Here is an 11237-nt window from a genome sequence, read left to right on the forward strand (position 1 = left end):
AAAATTATTTTTTAGAATTAAATAAAAATTATTTATAAATGTATACTAAACAAGAGAATTTATAAGATTAATATTTTTTATTATACAGAACTTATAATACGGATGCATAGACAGCTAACCAGACAAAGAAAACCTAATTGATAAAAAAATAAAGAATTGTGGTACTGATTTAAAAATAAGACAATGCAAGAACTTAATGAGTTTCTTATGACATAAACAATAAAGCCTAAAATTATTAAAAAAAAAAAAGAAAAAAAAGATAGCAAAATTTTAATTTGGTATAAGGGGAAATATTAAGTAATGTTATTCAAGAGATTTTCGGTGCGACTTCAAAGGCTAGGAAATGAAACCTGAAATCAGGAGTCTCTTGTGCAGTAAATTGCAGGTTTGAGTGCACAAATCCTTAAAAAAAAGTTTTGTTTATTGTGCACACAAGTGCATCTGCGAGTTATCAGTTTATTAAACATGTAATATGATTAGTGCTTTCGAATGATCCTTATGAAACGGAATAATAATAAAAGAAATAAGGATATAATGGATGGTAATTGAATGACACATCAAAAACCACACGTTTTACGTAATTCATGGTGATAATCATCATGCCAAAGAAATACTTTTTCTGGTAAAAAACTAAATACTTTTTTACTAACAATGAAAAATAAGCACCGATCAAAATGATTTAAACCCTATAAGCGAGAAACAAAGCTACATAGTCTGAAATTAAGACTATCATTTGCCATTTTGGGATTCAGACATAGAGTTTAAAAGTGGGATTTTTGACATATTATGATTAAAAAACAGATATCGCAATTTTCAATACATAAAAATAAGTGATCTTCAAATCATATATTTTGAAGTTTTTATTTTCAACGCTTTATCATTATACGGATTCTAGCTTATTGTCTTAGAAAGTTATAAATTTTTGGCATTACATTAGCCATTACATCTAAATATGGCTTATGTAATGCTCTAATGTAAAGTTCCTATTTACGATACAGATTACAGACCACATTGAATGTGAATTCTTGTGTTAACTATATCATAGTAATTTTGTGTTGAGTTTATACTATCAAAATTTTGTCACCAGTTGTTCAAACTAATCATGAATTAAACATTGGGACAATAGCTTTTGCATCATTACAATACAAATTCAATTTGAATTAGTTGAGTTCTACAGTACACTGTTGACTAGTGAGATTATAGAATACAAGACATTTGATTTTAATAAAACACATTTAAGACTAGAACATTAAACATTAATTTTTTACCACATGCTCATTAAAAAATACAGCACAACAACATTAAGAATGAAATGTTATCATAGCCAGTATACAAACCAAATTTTATATAAGCAAGTTCTAACAGCATATAACAATTGTGAATACAGATTAAAATAAAATTTTAAACCTCTATTACAAAAGTATCACAGAAAAATACTAGTGAAAAAATCACATAGCTATATGTCATGTTTTGTTGGATCAGTGAACACAAAAAACACAGTGAAAATATATTCTTAAAACACAAATATAGTGACACTATATAACAACATGCTGGAAAATGTATTTATACGCATTCACATGGTAAAAACATACAAAAGAGAAAAGAAAAAAATATATATAATTTTAAATAACTAATGAAAGATAATACTGTAACAGTTCATTTCATTTTTAAATTACAATATTTCTTTTAAAATCTCCTTAAAAATAAGGAAATTAAAAAGTTAAATAATACTAATCTTTTATAAATAACGTTAAGAATGGAAATACATTCATAAATATGGCACAGATTAAAATATTTTGATTTATTCTCAAAGAATTAAAAAGTAGGTGGTTTATATTATGGCATTTCAGCAAACACGTCTACTACACACTTAATAATTTTTTCTCATTGTAATCTGTTTAAAATAAGGATATATATCGAGAAGTAAACCAGACTTAAAGTAAAATAAGTTTTTTTTGGGGGGGAACCAAGAATACAATGACTAATGAAAAGAGTAAACTGTAAGTAATAAGAGGAGAATTAACTAATTTCGGAGTAAATGAAAGGAAAAGTGACTGGTATCTGGCAAACTTATTTGATGAGTTTGAAAATTTGCTTCTTTTAATTATAACAGTCTGAGTTTAACATCAGCCATTTCTTGTTTTCATTCACTTTGTATTAATTAAACCCCCAGGTGTTGAGCTCTCAGGCAAAATAATATGGAAACTTCCCTGCTATGCACTACTCATTCAGTCTTTCTCTCTTTTTCGTAGCAGAAAAGAAACCATTTTAACTTTAGAAAAAGTGTCGCGACTAGTGGTTAACCAAGTAATTTCCTGCCAAAAGCAGTTTTATGGTTGATTGCTCAACTTTCCCCTTTGTCTGCAAGGTTGTAATTACCAAAAATATGCAAATGCTACTTCTTTCTGCTGGTTCCACAGTTTTTAGCAAAATACAAGATCTTAAAAAAGAAAAGAAAAAAAGATTGATTCTCCTGAATTTTGAATTTTATTTCTTCTCATCTCTATATTATTGACTAAAATACATAAACAATTAATTTCAGCAAAATAGAAAAACTGCATATGATTGCTTACATTAGATATAATCGAAAGGAGTGTATAGCAGGGATATTAAATGAGGCATGTATATATAGTAAATTTTCAGAAATAGTGAAAATTAAATGAGGATTAATCAATCGAGATCCTTTTTCCAAAAAATAAAATAAAAATTACAAGGTGGAAGAAGGTATGTAAAAGGAATCTTAAAGTATTCTCTTATGTATTTCCTAAAACTTAAATGCAAAAATACAGAACCCTACTCTTCTAGCACCAGTAAGATGAGCTACTAAAGGACCAGCACCTAACATCTATATATTGAATTACAGTAATCTATATCAAGTTTTAAAAAAATGAAATTAGAATGTAAGTTTAGATAAAACAAGGTACTATACTGTTAAGTTCACCACAATTCTGATTCATTTAGATTTTTCTCTTATTTTTAAGATACTAGATATTCTGTTTGTAATATGACATAAAGTCTTTGATTGAAAATTAATGCATTTTTTTCTTCATTTAAATTCTGGTGTGAAAAAAATGACACTTAAACAACTTTGATGTAATGAGCAATGATGCTCAAAAAATACAAAATGTCTCAAAGTACAAATGTCTCAAAAACATGAACTCGGAAATTGCGTTTACGTGCAGATAAGGCAAGTTATTCCTCAAATTAGAATATTTTGTGTATAAAATTATTTAAGTTAAGGAATATGAAATAAGCATCCATTAAGATTTGAATGCAGAGTTTAATTGATGATTTTGACATATAACAAAGCTTTTATTTTTAAATATAAATTTACATTACATTGAAAACTTAACCTATGAATATAATTCTTATTAACAAAATCAATTTATATTGATATTTGAAGAAATATATGAAATCAGTATAAAATATTTTTGATTTAAACAAATTGAAGTTAGCAAAGCCATACTTTTCATTAAATATTAGATGAATTTTAATGAGGCAGTAGCTTTTCATTCCACGAAACATTAAAAAAGTTTCATGAAAATTGCATAACATTGGAGAAATGTGGTCGTGAGTTTTTATTAAAAAACAAATTGTATTCAACAAGTTACTAATAATTCAGTCTCAAAATGCGTTGAACATAATAAAATTTTAAAAATTTTATTTTGTCTAGAGTTAATAATCCTAAATCAGATGTCTCTCGATTTATTGATCGTTTTCAAAAAAACAGGATTTTTAAACTAAAAAATGAAAAAGAAATTGAGAGTTTTCTAGTTAAAATTTGCTTATTTATTAATTATTTTATAATAAATATATAAATTTTCATGCAAGTGAAACAGACAAAGTTTAGATGAAGATTCTAAAAAACACAAATTCTTACAAGTGCAAAATATAAATAAAATGCACAATTTTTGTACTAAGAAAATATAAGTATACATGATTTTTTTTTCATTAAGTGAAGCCATAAAAAATGGAGCATTTAACATAAAATGAATTGGTGTTCTATAAGTATAGATATTAAATATTAAAAAAAAGTTATGCAGCAAGATTTGAAGAAAAATAGATCAAACTTGAAAATGACTTAGATTATGAGATCCAAGTTACTTGAATTGGCAAGTAACTGATAAATAGAAGATAAACTTTGAAAAAAAGGTACAAGGCAGTGCAATATCATGAAAAATGTGAGTAAGCTTATTAAAAGTGTTGTGAAAGAAGTAGAATAAATTCTAAATTTAAGAAAAATCTCATGTAATTTACATATGATATTTTATATTTTAAAAACCTAAACACTAAGCTCAAGATTATATAAAATTTGAAGACTAAATGCAGATACTAATAAGTGCAAATATATAATAGTTATAGAAATAAAATAAAAAATGCTTGGATGCAAATATATGCTAGTAAATTAATATAGTGCTTACATAGTAAGAAAAAAAAAAGAAATTGTATACATATTATAAAATTAAGTGTAATGTCCATTAAAGAAATTTCATGAATTTGTACAAACAGCTCCACAAATAACTGTTATAAATCCAACCAATTTCACATTAGTGTTATATCTTTAGAAAATACAGCTATCGGAAAGACAAAACACATAAAGTAGGGGCCAATATAAAGAGTGATTAGTTTTCATACACTTCTATTAGCAGTTGAAGAACTTAACAATTCTTCAATAAATTTAAATCTTTAAAAAAAAAATTACTTAAGCATTAAGTGCTAAATTTTCATTTGCACTGTAAGTAAAGTAATATTTTTATTAAAAATCTGTAATTTAAAAACCAGCTTTGAATTATGCCCAAAACTTGCAAAATTACTGATAATAAAGTTTTTTCTTTCAAAAAACTAATTTCAATTCTAAGTATAGAAAAAAATAACAATGAAGAGATAAAACTATTAATTACTTTTAAAGATGCACACCCCTGTAATAGGGATCATAATATATCAATATTGACGATGCAAAATTTAGAGAAAAACAAAGCAATATCAATATAAAAATTTTAAGACATCCAAGGTAAGTTACTTGAAAAAGCAAGCAATTAATAAAGTGTTTACCCAGAATGTTTTAAATAGAAAATATATATAATTCTCTCTAAAATTGTGGATATAGATAATTACTGAAATATAAATGCAATTTTTCAATAAAATAATATTAACTAAAAAATAAATGATGTTGCAATGTAAATAAATGCAATTATCTAAAAAGGTTTAAGTTAAATAAAAAATTTCATATTGCTTGAATGCAGTGAAATGAATGAAAAATAATCTCAAACAAGCAGAAATATTTAGGAGGAAAAAAGCCAATCATCTGAAAACTTCTTTTCCTATTTCAAAGATACCACTTTCATCTTTATAACTGCATTCATATTCAATGTGATGTAAATCGTTGCCCCAAACTGAATGGCTCTTATCATTTGATTTATAAAACTTGAACTGCAATGGTATTTCCAAACTTCCCAAGCCTTGAATCTAAAAATAAATTAATTCATTAACGTGGTATAATAAATTATTTTATCAAAAAATAGAAAGGACAATAATTAAAAAAAATGTTTGTTTAAAAATTATTAAGTCAACTAGCCTAAGTATTAAAAGAATTAGCCCAGTAAAAAAAGAAAGAAAAGAGACCTTCATAGGATAATTTTTTTAATTGTGTAAGCTATAATTGTATTAGAATTGAGCTAACAACTCTGTCTTTTTTAAATAAATAATTCACTAATAATTCAATGAATTTTTGTATTTCAGTCTTAAAGCTTTTTTCATTAATTTCAAAATTTTTTTTTATTTATTTATCAGGCCATGTGATCTTCAATATTTTACTGATAATTTTTTTGCTACAGATATAAAGTCATCTGATCATTATTATAGAAAAAAAAAAAGCACCCAAGGTAGAATAAGAATAAAATTTTTGAATGCATTGGTCACATTTTGTTATTTTTCATTTAAAATAAATTTGACTTTTTTAGATAAAAAAAATATATTCACTTCAACATTAAGTGAAAATTTTAATTTTATTGTACATTCAATAAAATACTATTTCCTCTTTAATTTAAGCTTGAAAACCATTTAACTAATATTCTGATATTCAGTGCAGGGTTTGGTTTAACATCATTGCTCATTTGCATAATAATTTTTTTTATTATTCAACAGAGAAATTTTTATACAAAAATCTTTAAGTAGCTTTATAAAATTTCACAATTTAAAAAAAAAGAAGGAAAAAAAGTTTTTGATCAATGAATTTATTTTTGAAAGTTGTTGTAAGACTTCAATTACTATTAAAATAAATTAATCGGGTAAAAAATTGTTATACACAAAAGCAACCAAATTCTTAAGTAGTAATAGTTACAAATGAGAATCCTTATATAAATCTCTCTCTATATATATATATTCAAATTTTTAAAAAATTTAATTAGCATTGCATTTTTAGTTGAATGTTTTTTTAGTTTAATTTTCTTACATTAAAGCTCCTTTCTGAACTTTTTTAAAGGATTTTAACTTTAGTATCCAATTTTTTAGTGTTTTTTGGTATGTAAAAAAATATTAGAAGAAGTCATCATAAAATATTATTCTTATGTATTAAAGTCAAAAAGTAGAATTAGCAAGGTTTAATCACATTATCTACAGTTACACATTTTCCAATGAGGCTATCGACTTATTTTTGATAGTTTATTTTGTGTAGAGAAATAAAGCAACAAGCTTTAATCAAAAATGAAATTAAAAAAATACTGTTGATATGAAAAGATAAAATATGTTAATCAAATAAAATAATTTTATAGCTAAGTACAAGTTACATGAGTCACCCATCATATATATGTAATATTATATATATGCATATTGTATCTTCTAAAAATGCATTTTTATAAAATATTATCATGATCAATTAAAATCAAAATTACCAAGGTATAATCACATCAGCAACAATAAAGCATTTAGCTCCATTAGAATCAATAGTTTATTTAGTAAAATGAATTTAAGAAGCAAGTTTGAACGAAAGATAATAAATAAATTAAAATCATTAATAGATTAAATAAAAAAAACAAACATTGCTATGAAAGGATTATAAAAATATTAGTCGAATAAAACAATTTATTTTCTTAAAATTTTCAAAAATTAAAAAATTTAGAATACAGTGTATATGCATTATATACATAACATTAAATGACCATGATGACTATATGCTGGAGCAGTAAGACTTATAAAGCAAGGGACAACTCTCAAGATCTGGAAATTTTTACCATTTAACCAATTAGTTTTTTTCACAGTGTTTAATTAGAAAAAGTTGCATAGTGGAAAAACCAGGTATATTCTGCAGTAACGTTACAAATATATTCAGCAGTAACCTTTAAAAAGAGATGTTGAAATTTTTTTTTCATATTAAAAACTAAAACAATTTGTTTTAAAATATGAAGAACTATTAGCAAATAAACTAAATTGAAGGAAGGAACAATAAAATTCTCTTACTCACAGTAAGATTAAGAGAAAAATGATCTCGAACATTTTTCTTCGAAACACAGACATCATTAGTCGTCCATAACAGTGCATAAGTAGATGATTCTGGTGTAAATTCTTCTTCTCTTACATCTAATATAGAATTTTTTATAGTTGCAGACCTAAAAATGAAAAAAGACATTCAGCTTTGCTTAGCAATTTAAAAATCTTCATTATATTTTTAATAAATAGTAATTCTCTGATCATTAGTTAATAGACTTTTTCTGAACTAAAATCTGGTGTCTTTTCTGAATTTATTTTTCCTTGATATTATTCAACAGGAAAGTAGAGCTTAGGAATTAAATTTCAATACAGTTTTGCCTTAAGGTTGAAGAGTTAGTCTACAGCCAGGATAGGTAAGCATTTGAAAATTAAAATAGCACTGGCCATTTAAACAGGTCTAAAAAGATTATTTTTCAATTAACAAATTGCTGCATAATAAATTGATTTGTTAAAAAAATTGCACCTTACTTGACTTGAATAGGTGGGCGAAAGTTGACGGAAAATTTATAAGTAGTCTCTACATTCATCTTGATTGTACAATTGTATAAAAATCTCTGCCCATCTTGCTGCAATAAAGACGACAAGTTTAATTAAGATCACACCAATATTTTAAGTAAAAATTACTTTTCAGAAAGAACAAAAAATTTCTTTAATAAAATGGAAAGACATACGAAGGAGCGCATGAAAGACGTTAACGGCCCACGTGGATTAAACCAGAAACTTTTGGGTCCTTAGTTAAATGCACTATGAACAGGATGCACAGTTCTCACTAAAGATTGTTAGGATTGATGTTGTAAATTATTTACGTCGCACCAGAGTTGCACAATGGGCTATTGGGGACGGTCTGGGAAACATCCCTTAGGATGATCCGAAGACATGTCATCACAATTTAGGTCCTCTGCAGATGAGATGGCACTCCCGCTTCAGTAGCTGCCGACCTGCACGTGAAGTCGAGCTCATTACGGTAGAACAGTTTAACGAAGACCAATACCGCATACCCTCGGTCCCTACGTAGACTAATCCAACTGATCACCCACCAGCACACTGACCGCAGTCAGTGTGCTGGTGGGTGACCACTTGACTACGGTGATCTGCTGGGAACCGTGTCTTAACGATCAGTCCACTGCGGGACAAGAGTGCTAGGAAGTTTCTATGCAGATACCTCTGCAGGCATATAAAATTGGTCAAAACAAGATATTCACATTTTTCACACGTTATTCATTTGATATAAAAATCACAATCAGCCAATATGCACATCTGCCTCCATCATCATACAAACCTCTTCAAACCAAATATCTCAAAAAATAAACCTCCAAATCTTATTTCAATTTCAAAACTCAGTCTAAATCATTTTAATCTGATAGGCAAAATTTAGTTCTAACTGTAATTTCAAAGTGAAACTTTTCCTTCTTTATGTATAAGGACAGGCACAACACAGTTTTAGAAAGAAAAAAATCCCGATTCCCATATAAAATTTCAGATTTTTTATACAGTACAGAACCCGTTATCCGGAAATCAGAAAACCAAAAAACCGGAACGAAATTCAATACATTTTCCCGCCATTTAAAAAAAAAAATTTTTTTTTTCCTCATAAGATTTTAGGATTTTTCTTTCTTTTTGAAAGATGTTTACCTTACCATCATTTTGGAAATAATCATTAGTGTATTACTTTGTTTTTTCAAGATTATTTCCAAATATTTCTTTTTTTAGTTGGGTTTAACAATAAAAAATACAGCTTTTTGTAGCCATTTAGAAAATCGGAAAAATCAGTTATCCGGAATAGCGATGATCCCGATCGTTCTGGATAATCGGTTCCCCACTATATTATGCAAAAAACTTTATGCATAAAAATTAAGAAACAACATATCGGGTAGAATAGTTAAGATACCTTCAATTACTTTTACACAATTTGTGGATGAACCCTTGGTTCACCATACAAAATTTTTGCATTTTTAGAACTTTTAAGTTTGTAATGGAAATCAGGAAAGAAAAAAAAAACTAGAATTCCGCACATTTACAGAAAAGTGGCACACCTAAATAGTATAATTTAACTCAATTTTCAGGATTGATCAATGAAAATGAATGCTTAAAATAGATCATCCAAAATGTTCATTTTAATTATCTTATTTTATTTATTATTATAATAATATAACCCCAATCTACAATCTCATTTTAATTATTTAAATATTTTTGATTATCTTAAAACACTGCATTTTTTCCCCTTCATTTGTTCGCCACTAAACTAGATCTAAAAAGATCTGTCGGCTACAAGATTACAATTAACTCACATAGACTGCAAAACTGTAATAAATTGTGAAGTGTCAAGTGTAACTGAAAATTTAACTAACTATGAAATTGAATTATTAATGTCTTTTTTTAAAAATTGCTTTTATAAGATAAGAACTAACAAAATATAATTAACAGTAAAATATTTCAGAAGTTTTCGTTGAAAGAATATCATTTGAAAAACATTTTACAGAATTTTAATTTATTTTACTTTACATTTTCCCTTGGCCTCCACACACACTCACAAACCGGCAATAGTTGAAATTTTTAATACAATTAATTTAAATGACATAAAAGTTGAAAGTGGACAAAAAGTTCCATGTTATTTTAAAAATTACACCACTGATATAAAGGAACGTTAACAGAAATGAAATTGGAAACTTTTAAAAATATAAATTTTAATAACTCCTATGATTTATATATTCAAAGAAAAGTAAAAATATATTCAAAATTTAGCAAAGGTAAAGAAAAACTTGTAATAAAACTATAAATCAATCCAGAATTTTTGGCAGCCCAAGGCGGTCGCCCAGTTTACTTATCCTGTAATGTTTGTATTTTGATAGGTAATCGGAAACTGAGATATAATGAAAAAGAGAATTATTTTTGTGCTGGAGTACAAAAAGTATAAGGAGTCTGACTATAAGTATCTTTTGAGCTCATTACATTGCTTTCTAAATTAGGAGAAGCTGAAAGCTAGCATAATTTAAAAACTGTATAAATATTTTTTTCACACACAAATTATCAGCCATTCTAAACTAAATGTTTTTATTTACAAAGTTATATAGTTTAAAACAATATTTTTCTTGATTCAAACATGTTGCACTAAACAAATGATTGGCAGTGAGGCTGTTTGGTAAACAAAAACAATTTTATATCAAACAAAATATAAACCAGTATCACAAAATTTAATTTTACTAATTTCTTTTTAACCAAGTGCATTATTATCCTTCACTAATAGATATATTTTTAGAAATCAAATCACAAAGATTTTCATATTACTATCCCACACAAATATATTTATTTAATTTAAACTAAGTAAAAAAATTTACTAATATTCAAAATATTTTACAAACATTATTTTGATAATTAAAACACAAAAGATATTTTTGATCATTATAAATCTAGCTTTACAAGGGATATGTAACATAAATCTTAGCAGTGTCAACATTTGTATTAGTTACATAATTGTAATTTAAACTTCATAAGCAATAAAAAGTTCAAATTCTGTTAATAATAATAATAAAATCTCACTTTGTAATATACGACTGAGTTATCATCATCCCTTTTAACGCCTAGTGTCAAATTGTATTTCATGTTTGAAGCGGTCAGGATACACCCCCAAATTCAATCAATCAAATCAAAGTTATAAATCCCCTTCTTCACCGCTTTAGTGACACTTTCAAAGCATATTAACACGCTTTTACACACATATCAGGTTTCAATCACTTGTTTCTGCTTGATTCAAT

At 26.3% G+C, this 11237-nt stretch overlaps 1 protein-coding gene across 2 annotated transcripts; it reads right to left on the reverse strand.

Moving 5' to 3' along the window:
• Window positions 1-476: 476 nt before the first annotated feature.
• On the reverse strand, window positions 477-11170 carry LOC107449918 (CB1 cannabinoid receptor-interacting protein 1). 2 transcript variants are annotated; one of them, XM_087166183.1, is made up of 5 exons: window positions 11023-11170; window positions 7954-8051; window positions 7460-7604; window positions 5337-5466; window positions 477-2440 (listed from the first exon to the last, which is right to left on the reverse strand). In XM_087166183.1, exons 1-5 carry the CDS (start codon window positions 11083-11085, stop codon window positions 2424-2426), a joined length of 453 nt encoding a protein of 150 aa, XP_087022309.1. In that variant the 5' UTR covers window positions 11086-11170; the 3' UTR covers window positions 477-2423. The 2 variants fall into 2 exon arrangements, with proteins under 2 accessions (XP_087022309.1, XP_015921081.1); XM_016065595.5 differs by lacking the exon at window positions 477-2440 and having other exon boundaries at window positions 4548-5466.
• Between the last annotated feature and the right edge of the window lie 67 nt (window positions 11171-11237).

This window comes from Parasteatoda tepidariorum, chromosome 6, assembly GCF_982258835.1.
Source record: "Parasteatoda tepidariorum strain Cologne lab strain chromosome 6, Ptep-v5.0, whole genome shotgun sequence".
Taxonomy (NCBI): Eukaryota; Metazoa; Arthropoda; class Arachnida; order Araneae; family Theridiidae; genus Parasteatoda; species Parasteatoda tepidariorum.